The sequence below is a fragment of the Pyrgilauda ruficollis genome, unplaced genomic scaffold, assembly GCF_017590135.1.
Source record: "Pyrgilauda ruficollis isolate IOZ18807 unplaced genomic scaffold, ASM1759013v1 scaffold25, whole genome shotgun sequence".
NCBI classification, from domain to species: Eukaryota; Metazoa; Chordata; class Aves; order Passeriformes; family Passeridae; genus Pyrgilauda; species Pyrgilauda ruficollis.
In genome coordinates this window covers 16853682-16874287 of record NW_024523822.1, presented here as the reverse complement: position 1 = coordinate 16874287, position 20606 = coordinate 16853682, and the positions used below count along the sequence as shown (strand labels likewise).

Genomic DNA, 20606 nt, shown 5'->3' with positions numbered 1-20606 from the left:
CTTCAAGATACATTTTCATGGACAAAGTACAACTAGTGCTGAAGGGGGAGCTCCAGAGAAGGGGCTTGACCTGGGGGGAATTACATTACCACTTGTCCTCCTAAGTGCTTTTTATCAATTATGCTTATTTCCTAAAACCTATAAATGTACTCACCCCTGGGAGGGTGGGCTTTTGTGGACATCTTTCCATAATTGTCTCTGAAGGCCTTCATTAAAGATCCTCTTTGATAGGGTCTTTACAGGATCGTCCTCACTAAAATTATCTCAAGTACACACACACACATATAACCAAACAAAATACACATACCAGAAATGACCTTGGGTTTCTTAGCCATATATTCCTTCCATTTCTTGGTGCTCAGCTGGGCAGGCGATGGGATCACTACACTGCTTACATTACATGGCAATGTAAATAAAGCTCCCACCTAAATTAGGAGACCAAATATAAGACATGCAATATCAGTGAAACCTGTTTTACCCTTAATTCTTGAGCTACTGATTTGGCATTATTTCAAATCTAGTTGAACTGAAGAAAAACATCTCAAATTAACATATCTGTCATTCACATCAATCAAAACGGAACTGCATTTGACACAAAAGCTGTAAAAATTGTGTTTACTTTTTGGTCCAACTGAGAGATCATTAACTGCTGAATTTCCATTTCATACATAAAAAGGTATTTATTATGTATTGCAAGTGTCTCCATAGCCGGGCTGCAAATGTTTTTGTAGAGCAGTATCCAGAATGAAAAGAGAATTCAAGGATAATAGTTGCCATCAGTGACTCTGTATTCCTATGAAAAAAAATTATTTTTTTAATTTTCCTTCCTACATATTACCCTTGTCTCTTAACCAGATATTGGACTATGTCCATGTTTCTACACAGACTTCAGGCCATTAAGCACTAACAGAAAAATTGCAGATATATTTGAATACTCAAGCAATATAGCAATGCTATTACAGGTATTAGAAAATCCTACAAACATGCAATATTTCCAGTAGCAGACTGAAAGAAATCCCTATGAGAAACTGTTATTTTCAAAACATACTCAATTCAACATGTGCAGACTCTAAAAAGTAACCTGAGAATGGGTTTTCACTGTTTGGGCTCCTTCTTCAGAAACACTAGTAGACTTGCGAGCCCTTTGATTGTAAAATGTGTATGACCAAGTGTTCAGTGCTCTTAAGTAAAATGAAGATTACCTGGGATATTTACCAGTATAAATGCATTTTCAAAGATACTTTTAGTACAGCATTAGAAAAAGGACCTTTTCTTTTCTGGCTCAGCTAACGGAGAATGGAGTAGCAGGGGAGAAAAAAAGTTACTAAAAACCCAAATAACAAACTGAAAAAGTAACATACAGCCTGACAATGGGATACCATCTTCACAGTAAACAAAAACCACATGCTATTCGTAATAAGTGTATCACCATTTTCAAAGCGCAGGTTATGTTTTGAATGCCATAGATTTATTTCATAAACACTAAAAATCTTTCCTAAACAAGATGCATTACCTCGCATGTAAAGGTGATAGAATGTTCAGGAAAAACACCTTCAAACTAATACTCTGGCTATGAATAATCTCACTATCATTCCAAGCAGAGGAAGGAGGGAAAAAGTAGGACTGTAAATGTTTCATGAACTCTTTTTATCCAAAATCAGAATATGCGCATAAAATAAAAAAGCTTACCATTTCACAGTAGCTAGATACATTTTGTAGGCTGCACAAATGCCTGCGTTTTGCTAAAAAAATCAATAGTTCAACTACGATAGCAGAAATCTGTCAGGATAGGACTAGAAAGTGTTTTAGGAGATTGAAACTTAGCTGAGATAAAGAGAAAACTGTTCAGTAGGTATGTATAGCATGGACCTTTGAAATCCATGTTTGCTTTAGAACTAAATATTGAAGAAGCTTAGACAGAGACCAGGTTTAAAAATATTATTACCATATCTTTCATAGGCAATTTACATACCTTCATTTTTCTGCTATACATAAATAAAAAGGTTTTACCTTCCCAGAGAGAAAAGAAATCTGGTCCAAAAGCAGTGTAGATGTCTCCTTGGTATTCTTTCTTGACAGGCTCCTGAACAGAACAGTTTAAGGAACCTCATCTCCACAAAGAACTATGCACCTCTATTTTAGAAACCAGGTTACCATTATATTTGAAAGAAGCACTGCAGGCATCTAATTTTTGATACTACAGTATCACAAAACATAAAAACTCACCTTTACAGGTAAAGTGATACACTTGAAAATGTTATATGACAAAATACTCCACTGACATCTCTATTATAGGCTGACAGAAACAGATATTTATATATTCAAAATCATAGCAGGCTTATACATCCTGAAGTATTATTGGTACACCAAGACTAGAACCAAAAGTACATACTTTTAAAAACCAATAGTAATAAATATTGAGATCTCTGCAGCACACACACTCAAGACAGAACTCCTCTGCTAAAGGTTGCCACAGATTTTGCCGCTGCACAGTAAGAACATGGTTTGTAAACAAATGTTCCTATATTGTGAAGCATGCTACATTGATTCATTAGAAAAGCTTGAGGCTTTTTTTAAACTTAAAGAATAAACATTTCTCTATTTTTTCCCCACAAAGAGAATGCACATCAACAGACAAATTGTATGTGCAATAGTATAAATAACACATGGTTACTACTAATGTAACTTAAATTTCAAAATTCAAAAATCCAGTTGTGAAGAATCACTATGACTATTTTGCCAGGCTAGAATGGGATGAGCCCTTGCCTATCCTCATCTGTCTGTTACTTGCATGGGTAGATGCTGATCTTTTTCTCTCTACTACAGACAATTATCAGTAGTAGTTTAGATCCTTAAAAAAAGGATACAGCTCAAACTCCAGATCTGATATAAAAATGGAAGGTAGATCAGAGAGCACCACCATCTGTAAAAATTCCAGGGCAGGACCATAGTAATGAAAAACCTGAAAAGAGATCAAAAAACAACCTATATATATAACACTGTATATGATGTTGTATCACCACAAGTTCCTCAAATGTTTTGCTGGAGGTATTAGCCTTGCAGATAACATCTGAAAGAGGTATAAGGGAATACATTTTGCAACATCACACTAAATTATGTAAAAAAGGAAGGTATTTAATTTTTTAAAATAAATCTGACTTCGTAGAATGTCAACAATGTGCATCAAATGAGTTCTAACTCTTACCCAAAATAAAATATGATCTCTACCAGGAAGAGACAAAATGCATATGTTTTAACCATGAAAATAACAAACTTCAAACCAATACCAATTTTCATAACGCTCATTTTTGTTTTCATCAACACATATGATTCTGGAGTTCCCATCAATTACCTACTTCCAGTAAAAAACATGAAACACCAAGAGTGCAAAAAAAAAAACAAACCCCAACTTTTAAAATTAAGTGGGAAGGATTAGACAAACACAGAATTCATAATTTAACTCTTTTGAGTATTAAACTGAACAAAGTCTCAATTTCTACTTGAAAAAAATTTGGTATTGTATTCATAAGAACAAACAGATAAAGTTTCAAGAACCTGTTTTGACAACCCAGGTGTACAAAAGAAGTATGCCTCAATTTAATCCAATAATTACTTTTCTACTTAACTTTCAGTTCTGACTAAGGTTTCCCCAATTACTAATTTTCTCTGGAAAGTAAAGCAGATGAATTCTAAAACTCAAAGATCAAGAATAATACTTGCTTCTGGCAAAGTATCAGTATTCCTCAATTGGCACTCTTTTTTATCAGCAAAGCAAGAACTTAAATTTGCAGTCCTGAATGTCTTGGCTGAAGTGCTCTTTATGCAAAATTCTGGAAAATCTACTCCTGATGCGAACTGGAAAAAAAAAAAAAAAAGAAGACAATAAATGTGTCAAAAAGAGGTAAAAATTATTTTTCTTCAGATAGTCAGATGTGTTATTTTTAACAATTAATATTATTTTTATCAGATCTAAGAAAAAGACTATACTTAGATAACCACCTATTAAAACCAAAATCATAATACTAAAAAATGTAAACAATGTCACAAAGGCGAAAGGTTTATATTAAATATCAAAGGTTTTGCAGAAACATTAGACATAAGCTTGCAACAATGACTTACAGTCACATGACAATGATTTGTGATAGATACAAAACAATCTAATTTTGAGCAGTAAGTTTTAAAAAAATTTTCAGAGGGGAGCATCTGAATTTCTGAAGTTCAGATCTTGATGCATTGGTCTCATTTATCATCTCCTCCTACCACCCACCCAGACACATTGCACATCACCTTTGAATTACATAGTTGAACCCAAATTTGGCTTAAAGCATAAAATGCAGTGCATAATAAATGCTTGAAATGAGGTATATAGATGCTTAAAAAAATAATCACTACAATAATAAAATAAAAGTTATTTTACCTTTCTTTCCCATATCTGAATCTTTCCCCTCCAGAGTTCATTTAAATCAATAATATTCATGATATCATCTGAAGATACAAAGTCTGCTGACAGATAGTCTGCAATCTTTTGCCAGCTGCTGTAAAAATATCAAAGAATTAATCTTACTGAATTTAGCATTACAAATAAAAATGCAGTGCAGTTTGACTGAATTTACCTATGACCTCTTAGCATGGAACAATCTTGAGCATGTCAAGACAGACAATAAAGCTTTATAACAGCTCTACATTCCACAAAGTAAAAAATATAGAATTGCTCGTTCAGGGCCTGTAAAGGAAGTTGCTCATATGCTCCATGACAGTGACAGCAAAGAACTTTGACATAAACTAAGACTGGCAATGGCTAGCTGCAAGCACAGCGTAGTAATGTCGGGTGCTAGAAGCTGGAGCAAAGCCTGGCAGCCTTCAGTGGGACTATCACTGCTCTGTCCAGATGGTTTGTAGTTAACCTTCTAAATGGAGACATGACTGCAGCACAAGCATAATCCAAATTCAACAACAGAGAACAGCCAGTAGTGGGTTCTGCTGGCAGTCTGTCTTCCAAGGGAAATCAGCACCATCAACAGAACAGGAAGAATAAGTGAAATAGCTTTCATTAGAGATCATCTATACCCAAATAATCTCACTTTACGTAAAAGGCAGCAGAAAAATTTATTCAGTCAAAAGCTGGTTCCACAGGATCATATCAATGAGCACTGAGATCAAGTGCTCATGAAAGTCACTGAGTAACTTTCTTATCCTCCACATACCTCAGGAATTACTGTATAGTAGGTATATTGCTTATTACATCCAAGAACTGAACGTTCACCTTTTTAAACAGCTTTATGAATTTAGGATTAAGTTTAACCATCTATTCTATGAAGCAAATTTCAATCTTTTGGGCATGGAGGGGAAGGAAAGTGCAGACCTTGCCAAGTTGTTCAGTATCCACACAATCATTCACTTAATAGGATAAAAAACCCAAATCATTGTGATCCATATGGTGAGATATATCATGGCTTTTACATGTCAATTAGAGGAGGACAGAAAGCAAATTACTGGAATTAATTTCAACTTGAATTAATAGTCTCAGTAACTCTTCATACTAAAAGAATCTTGAAAAACATGCAGGAAGTAATAGAGTGCTTATACTCCTTTTTCAAAAGGGACAAATGAGGCAATCTACTTTTCCTTCCTGAAAAGTAATATCAAGGGTAATATAAAATTTAAAGTAAAACCAACAGTACGTTGGATTAATTTAAAAAAACCTGGAAAACTACAATCAATATACAAGTCATCCCATAGCATAATACAACATGAAAACCTTGTATGCATACTGAACCCATGGAAAGGGGAGAGAAAATATTTCACTCTTTGCTCCCACAGAAAACAAGTGCAAAGGACTGGCTTTTTTGCCTGCTTCTCTGGTTAGGACATGCATTTACAATAAATCAGGATGAGTAATTCCTCCATTCATACAACAACAGACTACTAATTTATGTATTTTCAAAATACACATGTAAAGTACCCAACAAGCTGGTTTTATTTCAACCCACTGATCTGTGCTAACACAACGCAGAAGTGACCTTGTTTTGGCCCTGAAATAAATGCCATACCCTTTAGCATCACTTGCAGCAATAGTGATCCGTGCAGAGTGCCACTCTCTCAGGTGTTTCAGGGCACCAATAGCAGGTAAGCAGTCCTTTAACTTGGGTCCATCACATTCAACAGCCTGCAGGATTACATCAACCATTGCTCTGCCTGTAAAACAGTTGTGTATGACTCAAATATCATGATTCAGTAAATTTTTCAATAATTTAAAGATAGAATAGTATTGGTTACCATTGATTGCACTAAACCAGCAAAAAGATCAAATAATTTCAGGATTTAAAACACTTTTCCCATATTTTAGCTCATCACTTACTGCTCCTCTTAGATGAACTCAACATATTTCACCATTCCCTCGGTGACAGTGAAAGGTTCTGTCCCTTTCTCCCCTCCCACTCAGCACTGATAGATGAGATTTGCCTCCTGCACAACTAAGCTATGTCCTTTTCCTACTTTTAACACTCTTAGCTGCTATTTTTCATTCTTCTTGAGTCCCTTTGTTATCCCAAATCAATTTCTACAACATTATACAATCCTAACATGAAAAGTGGTATGTTTCTCCAGTTTACAAAATCCCAATCCAACAGTTGTGATGTATTTTCCTCCTCATCTTCTTGTCTCACAAGCGAGCAGCTGTCAAATCATACGTAAGCCTGATATCAACATCTTCCCCTTTTTTGTAAGAAATTTCCTGTGTTGAGTTTTGTATTGCTTACTGTCTATGATCACTTTGGTGCCATTTCAGATGGATAAATTTATTATATAGCTATTTTAAACTCTACTGAACTACAGCCTGCCAAAGAAACAAGCAGCAAACTAGTCCTCAAGCTGATCTGCAATGCCAAGCATGCTCAAGTTCCTAAACTACCTCCAAGAGCTACATTAAGTTAGTTCAGCACCAATCTAACATTCTCTGAACTTTTCCACTCACTATGCTTTTACCAAATGAGTTTTAGATTAGTAACTAACAAGATAAACTCCAATGAGATTGGTTTTTAAAGACAGATTACCTGGGGCAGGCAATTTATCAGCTAATTGATGTAGACTTTCAGCAGCTTCATCATAAATACTAAAAATGAAGAACAACAACACGTTTGGAACCAAAATATAAACAAAGTCATTTAGAAACAAAAAGTTACAATTAATGAATGGTACCTGATGTATCTTACATCTTTAAAACTCTGCACAAACACACTCAGGATATGAGAAATCATCTCCTCTTTTACTGAGACAAAAGTAGGTCTAATGACATCAAAATAATCTGAAGTAAAACTGGAAGTAGGATTCAAAAAGAATTAGCAAGAAATTTTTGTATATATAACATTGGCTGATAGGAAACTGTTCAGTTATCCTATAAAAATCATCTGTAAAAATATTAAAGCTATGCTAAACAAAAATATTTTCAGTACTAGTAGGGGATTGTTCACAGTTAACTCTTGCTTTGATACTAACTCTCACTTGTTAAACTTTCTTGATCCCCTTAGATCATCACTGATAGATGTCAGATCACTGTTCCTGAAATAAAATAATACACATACTCAGTCAGAGACAGTGATTCCTGACTGTTGTCATCTTCCTCAAAACTTTGTGTGGTTCCCAGGTTCTCGTCAATGCTTGCTTGGTAAGAGTCTTCATTTTTTTGTGTGTCAACATTGATTTCCTCCCAGTCAGAACTGCAGAACTAATCAAACAAAAAGACTTAAATAAGCAAAAACAGTTTTAAACATCACATTTTTAGCTTGTTCTACAGTCAGGTAGATGGTTGAGGAACTTATACTCTAAAAGAGTTTGTCTTACCTGATAATAACCACAAATGACATGACTTGCAAAATACCATTTCTTGGCACCTGGAACACCAGCCACTGAGCAAGCTGCAAGAGATAAAACAATTATTTAAATTAATCAATTCACTATAATCTATTCTTCCTATTATCATGAACATTTCTGTTAAAAGAGTCTGTAAATCATTTAATGTGCAACAATTACTTGAGTTCTACTTTCCTTTGGCATCATAATTAAGCTCTAAACACACTGAAATGTAGGTAAGTGTCATGGCAAGTGTCTAATACCAACCCTCTGACTGTTAGTAAGTAAGAAAACATTTGACCTCTTCTCTGTTCTGGGTACTATTGCTTTCTCTTTGCATGATCTGTATCAGACCTGAACTAAACAAAACCTTTCATAAATATGATTTAGAGTTCACAAAATGAGATGCTCTATCAACATTTCTAGGTAAAAAAAGGACAGAAGTTGAAAACAGCTTAATAGTCCCATTTCCATGAATTTTAAGAGCTTATAGTGGTTTTCCCACATAAATCCCAATTATATGACATCTGTGACAAGATGAGCTTATAACAGTAGAAATACAAACCTAGTAAAGAACTAAGAAAGCATTTTTGGATTAAAAACCCCAAAACAACAAAACACAAACACACAGCCCCTAAAAGTACTAAAGCAGACCTTAAAACATCTATTCTAAGGTAAAAAAATTATTTAGTATTTATGGATTAAAGTTCTGAATTGCTACCCAACAGACAAGTATTGTTTCTACTGAATAAATCAGAAGACATTACAGGAGTAATTAAAAGATCATGCTACCCACTGACTTGAGAATCAAGCCATTTCCTACTCTTCCTTGCTCAACTGGACTGAAATTTGTCAGCTCTTCAAAACCCTTCCCCTTCATTTCTCACAACCAATCAATCTAATCATCTCCTAACACCCTAGCTGCTGAAATGACAGGTTCTCCACAGAATCAGGAGCAGCAGGAAGGAACAGGTCCACACCACAGCAATTTGGTTGACCTAAATTTCTGACTTGTTTCCCTTAACAGAACATGCATAGGCCAATTCCTCAGCAGCATTTGCCCTACCTCACTGTGCATTGCCATATTTACCTGGGAAAATGCTCACATCTGCATTTATAGATGCATTACAACTTTCTTTCAGGAACTGATACACGTCTGCAGCAGTCCCAGCTAGAAAAAGAAAAAAAAATCTTAAAACGACTGAATTATGGATATTAAATCCTACTTTCTTGCAAATGCAGTATAAAGTTCAGTGTGAAATTAGAAAGTGAATTTAGGGGAGAAGGGGAAAAGGGGTTGGTTAGGTTTCTAACAGAACTATCACTTGCAGATACGCAGTTTAAAAAGACAAATTTTCCTAAGTTCTCCTTTAAGTCACGCTCAGGAACGCATTACGGAGTTACATGGCATCACCGCAATGAAGCAGGAACCCCCCTGAGGTTTCTGCAGTTTAAAGGCACCGAAGACTCTCAGCCTGAAGGCAAAGGGGTGTTGAGGGAGGGAGGCAGGAGCCAGGAGAGCCCCGCGGACTCCAGAGCAGCGCCCGCCCGCCGCGGCCCAGCACCCGCCGGGCCCAGCGCCGTCCCCTGCGGTACCTGCGGCGGTGGCTGCGGCGGGCCCGGGCCCGGGCCCGGCCCTGCGCTCGCCCCAGCTCAGCAGCAGCACGTAGCGGTCCATGACCGGCCGGGACGGCGGCGGCGGGCGCCGCTCCGAAGGTCCCGCGCAGCCGCCCGGGCCCCGCCCTCGCAGGGCAGCGCTTCCGCTTCCCGCGGCCCCGGCGCGGCGCTGCCTGCGCGCCCCGCGCGGCCGGCGGCATGGCGAGTTACAGCCGCGCGGCCCAGGTGAGCGCGGCCTCCCCCGCGGGGCCCTGAGGGGGCGGACGGGCACCGAGGATCCGCAGGCCCCCGTGGAGCGCCCCGGGACTGCCTCCGGTGTCCGGCCTGAGGGTGCCGCTGGCAGGAAGCGCCGTGTGGGACACGGCTGGGGCAGGGACACCCGCGGCTCAGGCTGTGCGCGCTCTGAAAGCTGCTGAGGGGGAGCGGTGCCCTTCAGCGGAGGGAAGGAGACCTTGGGCGTTAAATATCCTGCAGCGATGTTCCGGCTCATGTAGCCATAATGGAAGCTTGCAGCAGGAGTCCTACATTTTGGAGCAAAGCCCTCAGGGCCGGTAACCCGTCAGCGGGGTTACCCACGCACGTCGCACTGCAGTCGGTGCATCGCAGTGCTCCCTCCGTTTAAAGGTTGTTTGAAGGCGGTGGCGCTGCATACCAATATTTCTTCTAGTATTTTTTGAATGTAAAAGAAGTGTTGATTTAATTGAGGAAGATAGATTACAGTAGTGTGAGCTTTCCCTGTGATAAATACTGATCCTCTTTCTTTTCAGCAATGGGCTACTTTTGGTAGAGCCTGGTACCTCCTCGATGCGAAGATGCAGCCCCCAGGAAAAATAGCAGCTGCCACTGTAATCAGACTCGAAGGCAAACATAAACCTATTTATCATGCACTAAGTGAGTATTGCAGTGGGTGAAAGCAAATTTGCTTTTCTTCAACATGCATGTTTCTTCTAATTTCAGTTTTAACATCAAGCTTGATAAAAAAGATTACATTTCCCAATTGTTTATAAATTACAAATTAATTAGTTTTCTTTCTCATCTTTTTCCATTATACCCCTCTGCAACCTAATGTTGTTTCTTTACCAATGCATATGAAGTATGTTATGAATTTGTAACTCATTTTGAGTAACTGAATTACAGTGGGTTCTTCTTTCATTTTTTAAAAAATCTCAGAACATGTTTTGTTGATCTTAAATGTAAAGATTTAGTTCACAGTGCACATAAAGAAACATGAGTGCTTCCTTTCAATAGGTGCCCAGGACCACAGTCTTGGAATGCTTCATTCTGAATAAGGTGCCAAGCAGATCTGTTTTCATGAGGCAGTGGACACAAACTGACACACTCTGATACTCTGAACATCAGATAAGGTAAGGTGCCAAGCAGATCTGTTTTCATGAGGCAGTGGACACAAACTGACACACAGGATACTCTGAACATCAGATAAGATTTTTTTACTGTGAGAGTAATGGGAAGTTATTGCCCAAGAGGTGGTGAAGTCTCCATCTGTGGAGATTTTCAGAAGCTGCTCCTTCTTTGAGCACTGGGTTTAGATGATGTGACTTTCAAAGGCTCCTTCCTGCCTCACACGTTCTGTGATGAGGAGGCTGGGACATGTCCTTAAATGGGTGACAGTCACTGTTGAAAGGTATCTTGTTTAAACAAAAACATCATTTTGTTTTTCTGCAAATTAGAGATTCAGCTATAAAGATGCATCTGTAATCCTGTTCATTACCTGTAATGCTGTAGTGCCTGTCTCATGAGCATAAGCATTTTATAAATAATAAAAAGTTGATCTTTCACACCACTGGTACAATGTTTCCTGTAGTACCCATGCAAATTTTTCCAGAGACATTACTGTAACATAATGAAGTTGAAGTTGGCTCATACATGGTGAAGTATACATAGTAAAATTATACTCGATCTATTTCACAATAGGAGGTAGGATTTTTAGTGTTGTCAAGACCTTTAAATGTCAGTTCTGCTGTTGCAAATTTTGTTGTATCCACAAGATGTCACTGGAGAATTAAGGCTGTCTTGAGAAATAAAGCAGGTACTGAGAGGAAAATGCTTTGGTTACCTTGTGCAAAAGAACTTTGATACTTTTATGTCTGTGAAGTTATAAGGTCTTGGGAAGCATTTCAAGGATAACTTCATTTTGTTTAAAATGTTCTGTAAATCAGTGCTAATTGCTTTACACATGTTGACACCAACTGGTTGGTTACTGCTACTGAGACATTTTGGAGAGCAAAGTATGCAGGAACTTGTGGTTTATGTACTTAATGCTTCTTTTGCTTCTTTTTTTGAACTAACAAATATTTTAGTGTCTGCGAGGTAGCAGCTCCCTGGACAGAGAAACATCAGGAAGATTTTTTTTTATTGTTTTGTTTTTAATTTGGTATTTGTTAATTCAGTGTTCATGCAAGTGGAAAACTGTTGGCATACATTTCTTTAATATGAGCTTATTGTGTCATCTTCCCAACCAAAACACCAAAAAGTCACAAAGTGACAGTCCAGTTCCCTGACATTTATGAAGACATACAGTGTTTTTAGAACTGTACTGTCAGCAGTGAAAAGCTGCAGCAACAAAGATGTGTAAATGGCATTTTCACTTCAGCTGTAATTGAAAGTGGAGCATTAAAAAAACACAAGATTAAAAATTAATAAAAAACTTAAGGTGTGAAAGTTGCTTTGATTAATTACGTGCTCCTATAAAAATGCATGGTCAGTTTAAGCCTTGCTTTGTTATCTACTCAAAAGTGTTTTAATCAAGTGAGCCTCTTCAAATACTTGTGTTCTAATATGGTGATGCAGATGAGGCTGAACTTTGGAGAAACCATTTTCACTTTAGTTGAATGGGTGATTACAGCTTATACAGCTGATCAAGATCATTACTTCTGAAATTAAAAACGACATCTTTTCTCCTATTTATGTGATATTTTTGAGTTAATAGAGGTTCTGTTAGCACTTTATTACTACAGAAGCCTTATTAAACCACCCCTGTTTCTGCCAGGGTGTTGGTAATAGATAATAAACCTTGCACTTAAAGAACTTTAGATGTTAAAGTTACATATATATGCTGTAACATTTGCTTGTGTTGGATTGATGAAAATGTGGAGTTTTTCCCAACAGAGCTGTTGGGGGTGGTGTTTTTAGGGCTTTTTCCCACTGCCATTTCTCTCAGTGCAATATTTTTGTTTGTTTTATATACTTAGCCTGAGAGTGTAACTACTTAATAGAAGTATGTTACTTAAGCAAAATGTTCAGTCCTTCAGTAAACACAGGTACTGTTTTTATGAGAAAGTAAATTAAAATATATTTAGGATCATTTGGAACTAACCTTTTTTTTTGTGTGTGTGTGTGTTTTGTTTTTTTTTCATTTGTCTGTTTGCTTGTTTTTAATATAGGTGCATATGCAGCATAATGTGTTCAATAGAATAGAAATTTGCCTATAAGCCAGATTTCCAAATCTTAGCTGAGTATTTGCACTGGTTTAGTCATCTGGCCTGATGGTATTTTACCTGCTTACCTGCCTTCTAACCTGGTAGTACTAAAAATAGTAATTAAGGTTGGTATCTAAGTGCTGATTGGGGTAGTGTGGCTCAGAAAGCTGAGATCTTTAAATTTTGGGTTTATGGAAGGTGTATTTATATGCTACTATGTATGTATTGCACACATAATAGTTGTTACTTGGATTGATTCCCTCCATGATTTTCTTTAATATCTTCCACTTCTACCTTGCAGATGACTGTGGAGATCATGTTGTCATAATAAATACAAGACATATTGCCTTCTCTGGTAACAAATGGGAACAGAAAGTATATTCTTCACATACTGGGTAAGCTTTATAGTAAATAAAGCTTGTGGTAAATTTTATGTCATATTTTCTTAAAAATTGAAGTATTTTTCAGCATATTGCTTTAAAAGGTAATTCCTGCTTTAACTTTCAGGGTTTTTTTTTTTTTTGCATGTGTTATGATGTTAAAATAGTGTAAACCTTTTTCCTCCTTTCTTTTTATTTTCTTTCTTCTTGTTTTTTTTTTTTTTTTTTTTTTATACCCAGTGTTTGTTGCTAGGGAAATACTTTAACTCAAAAGTAGTCAGAACAATTGAATAAGTTAACAGATTTGGTGAGTGAGGTTGTGTCTTGTGTTAACCCAATGATCTGGACTGTTCTGTTTACTGTGTAATAGAAGATATTTCTATTGGCACTCCACATTACATATATATATATATGTAGTCACCAACTTTTGTTACTTTATCCTGCCACTCTCAAGATGTACTGATGATGTACATTGTTATACACAGTCATGTAAAATACATTATTTTGGCAGACATACCTGGTTTACAGTGGAGAGTGCAATAATCAACTACAGACAGGGTGTCCATGATCAGTTGAGTGCTCTTATTTTATGCAGTGATGCAAATTCATAATAATCTCTGAGTGTCACAATGTATCCAGTTGAGAGATGAATAAATTACACTGAGTAAGCTAATTTTGTAGTGCTAATGGTGCAATCCTGAAATTGCTGAATTGCTGATAAATTCTTGTTCAGAGGTGATGGAAATCATTGTGTGCCTTTTTTGTCTCCATCTCCCCTATGACCTAAAATTTTCTCTAAAAACTTAACATGTATGTACCGAAGTTTTGAATAAGTAAAAAGAACTGTACATTTAAAACTAATACTTAAGTCCATGAAGCTCAGTGGACATGTCTTCATGATGCTGGGTCTGTTTTCATTTCACTTAGGCTGATGCCTAATAATGTAATTCAATCAAAACGAAATGCAACATTACCTGACTTCCATGTGATTTCTTAATGCATGCTATCATTCATTTAAAGCTTATGCAGAGATCTGATTTAGTGCAGCTTCAACATGTCGTATAGCCTTTAGAAAGATGGATCCATTGCAGTAAAATTAAAATTTTATTACTGTAGATATGCCAAGTCTTGCTAAGATTTATTTAGAGTAGCAAGAAAATAATAAATACAGTTCAAAATGGATGTCTCTTATGTCAGCCACAGACTGGTTGTGAGTCTTGATCATCTGGAAATATTTCAGAGTTCTGCATGTCTTATTTCTGTTGTATTCTGTAGCTGTTATGGTATATTTAATAAGCAGTTTTAAAAACATCTGCTTGTGAAGCACAAGGTTTATCATAGTCAAGTGAATAAAAAAGGAAGCACAAAAGGTGTTGAAATTAGATAGTTGACAAGATAAATAAAATACAGGTTTTGGGCTCATGAGAATGACTTCTTTTTTTAAGGGCTTGTAATACCATTACACCATTGTTCAAGATGTAGTGATACATTTGTTAGCATCGTGCTTGAGCATGTACAATTAAGCTTGTGTGTTTTGTTTTTCTAGTTATCCTGGTGGTTTCAAGCAAGTGACAGCAACTCAGCTCCATTTAAAGGATCCAACTGCTGTAAGTGTTTTTCCCTTCTTTGCTTTCATTTGTGAATCTAGTGAGTTAATTCCAGTTAATTAGTTCCCCTAAACAAATAGGATCAATTACCTGCATATTTAAAGTTAAATTAAAAACATTCTATTAGTGGTTCGTAGAAGCTTGGCTGTGACACCATTTTTTTAAACAATGTTTTCAGGGTTAGATTGTAAGTTGTGTATTTTTGTCATTCTTCCATGCCGTCCAAAGGAGCAAATCAAACTTGTTGGCTTCACTAATTTTTCACTTATTTACTTCCTTTTAGTTTCAGGGGTCTGACCTTTCTCATGAGTGAACTGCCTCCAGTTTGAGTGAGCTAAGCTGTCTTTGAGCTTAACGACCCTTCTGCTTTTTTAAGAGTCAGCAAGAATAATGCTAATCTTAAAAAAGTTAGGAAGTGCATATGCCTCTTTTTCCCAGTGAAATTCAATGGTAGGTTTTAAGTGATGATGGTTTTTAAATCTTTTCTGAAATACTGTGTGTTCATGGTCTGCGAAAGAAATGGAAATGTTGATTATGTTGAACATAAGCCTATTTACTGTCTGTGTTAGACTATTGTATATTCTGAAATGCAGTGTTCATCTATTTGTACTGATTAAAAAAATAGGGAGCCGGATACGAACATTTTGACTTACACATTTATGAAGTAACTTCTACTAGAGGTTTGAATAGGCAGCATTGAAGGACTGAATTCTCTAAGTACTAATGTGTCAGAGCATGATATAAGACCCACAGAGATTAATAGACATTTATGTTTGGTTTTGACTTTGAAATGCTTTTGTTTGGGTCACTTTATATAAAAAATATTCAAGTGTTTTTTCCTTTGCCTAGAGACGTCTTGTCTGCTGTAAAATTCACAGGTTTTATCAATTATTTGGAAATCCTGGTTTGTCCCAAGTCTGCCTAATACAAGTGCAAGTACTCAATGAAAAAGTGGTCCACCATGTGAATTTGCTTGGTTTCTGTTTTTACTGTCACAACATCTTTAAATAAAATGAAGCTAAATCCTACATTTCCATATAATGTTCTGTCTAGAAATTTTCAAAACAAATGCTTTTGCAAACAGCCTCTAAGATAGTTGTAATTCCTTTGGGAATTACTGATAATTCCACGTCTAAAATGGATTCTTCAGTTTATTTCATTTGAGCTTCAGGCAGATGCTGAGCACTGGGAGGCAGTGTAACACAACTTGTTAGGGCATGAGACTTGGATGTTCTCTAAATTACCTTCTGGCATTAGTTCTGAAATACCTCTTTTATTGCCAGACTCATAGATGAATTTCTCTGCAAACAGAAGAGGATTAAATACATTGCCAAAAACCAAAGCATGTTGGACAAAGGCTCAGCAAATGGTGACGTGGCTCAAGTCTTGGTCTAATTTAGCAGCAGACGCCATTTTTTTAACACAATGGTGGAAAATCTTCAGCAATTAACTCTGTCATTCTATTGAAGATGAAGCATTCACTTGCCTCTCTCATAAAAATATCTCAGACGTGTTTTTGTCATAATTGGTAGTAGTGGGTGGTAATTTGGCAAGATACATTCTGTATGTGTAGCTGTAATGGGGTTTTATGGCTAGAAACATTGGTTTACTAGTTGAATTATATTGCTGTGAAATGCATCGGGATACAACAAAAATAGAAATTATGATGATGTTTTATTAGCAGGTTTTATTTTTAGAACAAGCTTTTAAAACCTGAAAAAGTAGTACTGTAAAGAGAACAGTATCAGCCTAAGTAACATACACATCTTCAAATCATCATCTAAATGACACATAGGTATTATGGAGACTTTTTTCATCACTTTATTTCACTTCCTTTCTCTTTTAATCACATTAAGTGATTAAAACATTAAGTGACTTCACATTCAGTTCCTCTGAAGCCAGTGGAATTAGGAAGATTGTAGGAAGCAGGCTGTGTCTTCCTGTGGCATCCAAATCTTCATTCCGTAAAGTGTTACTTTCATCCTGGAGGCTGCTGCTGTTTCTCTGCCCTTGGACTTACTGCCTCCTGCTAATTCATCCTGGTAGTGTTTGTTAGGATGAGTCATCATTGCTTTTGGAAATAGTGCTGTTACAGAAATTAAGGCAGTAAATTAATGGAAGAGACTGCTTCCAAGGAAGAGGATGTTGTAAACTTCCATGGTGCTACCATAGAGATTTTGCAATGTATTTGATGATTTTCAGTTTATGTAAGACTTCCTGAGTGTGTGTGTATAGTAGGACTGCAGGAATGCTTAGCACTGTTGTTATTTATATATATATCTCAATTCAAACTTGCAAATCCCCAAGATAAATATTTTTCTGTTAGTTTTGTTTCTAGTATACAGAGTGTTTTAGGGAAACCTGCTTCACAGCTAATGGCTAGTTAAAAAGATTGTAATGAGTAATTTGATGCAAAATGCTATAGTTTATGCTTATATGGGAGGCTGAAAGCCATAAGTATAGTTGTCAGAATTTAGACAATGTTACTGTAGTGTCATCCCTGATCATTTGTAGCTCCTTCCTAAGGTGCCACCAAGGTTAAGTGATGTTCTCACTTCTTGGGGGCTGACCCCATTTTATCTATCTTACTAATTCTGGAGCTTTACATTCCTTGCAGGTGGTAGTTAGTGCTTCAGAGGGTTTGTGCTGAATTTGAATTTACTTGTGCCTTTTTTCTAAAGGCCATAGGATGATTCAGATTGAAGAGAACCTGAGGAAATCTCTATTCCAACTTCCTACTCAAAGTAGTGTCAACTATTAGGTCAGGTAAAGCTGCTGGGGATTTATCCTGACAGGTCTTGAAAACTTCCTATGGCAACTGTTTGTTGAGAGAACAAGAGAAGTCCATGGCTTCTCTTCTTTGTTGAAAGGAATAAAAAACCTCACCTGTCCAATCGTATGTGTCTGATCTCTGATGTATGATTTTGTACCTGAGATTAGAAAAACACTACTTTTTTTTTTCCATTGCTAAGTATCTTTCACGTTAATATGGGGCAGTGAATGCAGAAAGAAATCTGCGTAATTGATGTTTTGTGTAGAACTTAACATTCCTTGTTCATTTTGCCAAGGTTTTCAGCACTTCAGAAAAATTAGCGTTGATGCAAGGGTGAAAATTAGTATGTTAACAAAAAGATAGTGAAAGTACATAGTCCAGCACATTTTTACCTTAAATAGTGATGTGTTCACTTGGGAGAGATGAAGAGGGGAGTGTCTCTGAATCTGTCTAAAATTTCTAGTGTTTTCAGTTGTCTGCTCTTCTTCAAAATAGCAGAGAATAGAACTCATCTAATGAATTTGGCTGGGGTACTTTAAGAAGTGCTATTGAAGAAAAAAAAATCAGCTTGTTCACATTTCCCTGACTTAAATTGAATGTAAATTCTTGGACCACCCATAAGCAAAACTATTAAATGTGTTCTTTAGGTGCACTATGAAACTGTTGCTGTAGTTCAAAACAGCCACTCTGTTCTTCAGGGTAATATAATACTAATATTCTGTATGGCAGCAATAATCTCGTAGGATGTAAGTGGGCAGGCAGCATTAGTTTCCATTGGAGGTTGCTAAAAAAAAAAAATCTGATTGAGCAGTTTGGTGTGATTTCTTTGCCAGGACAATCTTTTGAACATAAAGGAAACAGGCAAAACTTTGGATTTGAGGTGTTAGTGTTTGGAGTGCATAGAGGTTTGGGATTTTCTTGACTTTTTTAAATAAAACTTGCAGAAGTTTTATTTAGCTTGAAAACTGCTGATTGGCATGAGACCAGCACTTTCATAATTAGACTTCTAGGTGCTTGATACAGAAAGACTAAAAGATGTAGTTTTAAATCTTGGATTTGAGAGGGAGCAAAGATTACTTGAAAAAAATTCCTGGAAAAATCTTTTCATTTAAATGCCTGCAAAATAATGTTGTCAGACCTAATCTACAGAAGTAATAGTAATCCTGTGAGGACAAAGTTTGCAATCAATTTTTCTTTTATTTGTAATTTGAAAGGCAAAACTCAGCTTATTTTTTTTTTCTGGCTGCATCAGAAACTTGACTCCAGAAAAGAAAAAGAAGAAATTACATTTCGTTAAGACCAAATGCTCCGTGAGAGGATTGACCTTTGCAGTATTCAGAGGCTGTATTGCCTGTGACAGAGGAATAATGGGCAATAATTTTTCAGAATGAATGTTACCTGCTAGGGAAGATTATTAAGTGGAGCAGGGTAGCTCAATGGAAATGTGCTGCGAGGGAGCCTCCAGGGGTGTCCGGGTTTTGGTTTGTTCAGCTGCTGGCACTGATGTGAAGGGGTTTAAAATGTTCTAATTCTCCTTTTGAATGCCCTTTTGCAACTGCTTGCGCGTATAGACTTGCCATAATATCTGCCTCATAAGGGTCTTTCGAAGAAAAGCTCAGACAGAAAGCACAGTTAAATCTTGCTGTTGCTATTTGAGAACCTATTTTCTTTGCATTAGTAAGGGATAGTGGATAGATTAATATGTTCATGCTAGAAGTCAGTTACTGAAACACTAGAAGTTGTAGCATTTTCTTCTATTACAAGGGAGTAATGTTTTTTAATTAAGTAGAACAAAACTTCAAAGACTGGATTAGTAGGCACACAAGTTAGTTTTGCATGGGGGGAAGACCTTGCTGTCTTGAAATAAATTATCCTGAAACCTCTAGGTGACCTGAGTAAGTCTTAGAGCTGACTTGGTCATTCTCTTCGTAGTACGCAAACATATTACGCTTGTAATAAAAAGTCTTAATCCATTCCTTATTTCTGAGTCAAGTTAATAATTTAAAGAAAACTAATTAAACTTCCACATTTTTGTTAAGTGGAAAGCAGCAGTAGAAAGCCAAATGACATGCATGTGTTTAATTTGTCTGTGACCAAATGATTCTTATGGCAGTATTGAGTACATTCACTCTTGCTTGTACAAGTTGTTACTACTTGTACAGCTGTCAGAGGTAGAAAGTTCTTTGTGTTGTATTTTATAATGTGTGGGTGAAAAGAGCAATATTGTATACAGAACTGAATACCATGGATTGGTAGAAGGAAGATGTGATATCAAACTGTACCTCCAAGTAACTGCTGTATCTCTTGAAATTCTTCTGGGGTTATTTTGGTATGCCTTGTAATTAATCACTTTGTTTTCTCTGGAGCACTGTGTCCTTCCCATGTTCTAGAGTTGCTTCCTGTTGATTATTGGACTTAATTCAGCTGTTAGGGTAGACTTTCTTCTGGAAATTCAGCCAATTATTTTGTGCTTCTCAGTACTAGGAGTGGTATTGCTCTGTTGATTTCCATCTTTAAAGTATGTTTTATCTGGCAAAGAATCTTTCTCAGAACTTGTCTCCATCAGACATAGTCTACAAGTTGCACATGAGCCAAAGCTTGTCACAAAAATTGAAATGTTTAGGACTCACAGTGTTTCAAATAAATGTATTTTAATTTATTTGTACTCATAAAATGTATTAAAGTGTTGTAAGTGACTGAAAGTGCAAGAGTTTTAATAGAGCTGCCTAGGTTCCTTTCCTTCTCATTAGCCCTTTAAATTGGAAATTAAAAGAATAATGTCATATAACTGGGTTAAGAGCATGTCTATGCTGTGAGTGTATAAATTAGCCAAGTTGAAATAAAGCTATTGCAACATTCAAGATGGCAATTGCAATTAGAGCCAATGGGAACTATGTAATTCAAAAAAAAAAAAAAAAAAAAAAAAAACAAAAAAAACGGGGGA

The 20606-nt window shown here is 36.6% G+C and overlaps 2 protein-coding genes across 3 annotated transcripts in view; one reads left to right on the top strand and one right to left on the bottom strand.

Annotated features, from left to right (window-relative positions):
- The window catches only part of LOC121355338 (MDM2 binding protein), a 28052-nt gene extending 18409 nt beyond the window's left edge, over nucleotides 1-9643 (bottom strand). Inside the window, exons 1-11 of the mRNA XM_041470692.1 lie at nucleotides 9445-9643; nucleotides 8939-9019; nucleotides 7840-7913; nucleotides 7581-7723; nucleotides 7053-7111; nucleotides 6051-6195; nucleotides 4418-4535; nucleotides 3721-3855; nucleotides 2868-2962; nucleotides 2011-2083; nucleotides 308-425 (exon numbers count right to left, since the gene is read on the bottom strand). Of these exons, the coding sequence (XP_041326626.1) occupies nucleotides 308-425; nucleotides 2011-2083; nucleotides 2868-2962; nucleotides 3721-3855; nucleotides 4418-4535; nucleotides 6051-6195; nucleotides 7053-7111; nucleotides 7581-7723; nucleotides 7840-7913; nucleotides 8939-9019; nucleotides 9445-9526 (1123 nt within the window). The 5' untranslated portion in view covers nucleotides 9527-9643. The remainder of the gene's footprint in view (nucleotides 1-307; nucleotides 426-2010; nucleotides 2084-2867; nucleotides 2963-3720; nucleotides 3856-4417; nucleotides 4536-6050; nucleotides 6196-7052; nucleotides 7112-7580; nucleotides 7724-7839; nucleotides 7914-8938; nucleotides 9020-9444) is intronic.
- The window catches only part of MRPL13 (mitochondrial ribosomal protein L13), a 28981-nt gene continuing 18005 nt past the window's right edge, over nucleotides 9631-20606 (top strand). The window contains exons 1-4 of one of the 2 annotated variants that reach the window (XM_041470693.1): nucleotides 9631-9690; nucleotides 10233-10356; nucleotides 13204-13297; nucleotides 14829-14889. In XM_041470693.1, the coding sequence (XP_041326627.1) occupies nucleotides 9664-9690; nucleotides 10233-10356; nucleotides 13204-13297; nucleotides 14829-14889 (306 nt within the window). In that variant the 5' untranslated portion in view covers nucleotides 9631-9663. Of the gene's footprint in view, nucleotides 9691-9772; nucleotides 9956-10232; nucleotides 10357-13203; nucleotides 13298-14828; nucleotides 14890-20606 lie in introns of those variants that run through there. The other variant, XM_041470694.1, reaches the window with a different exon arrangement.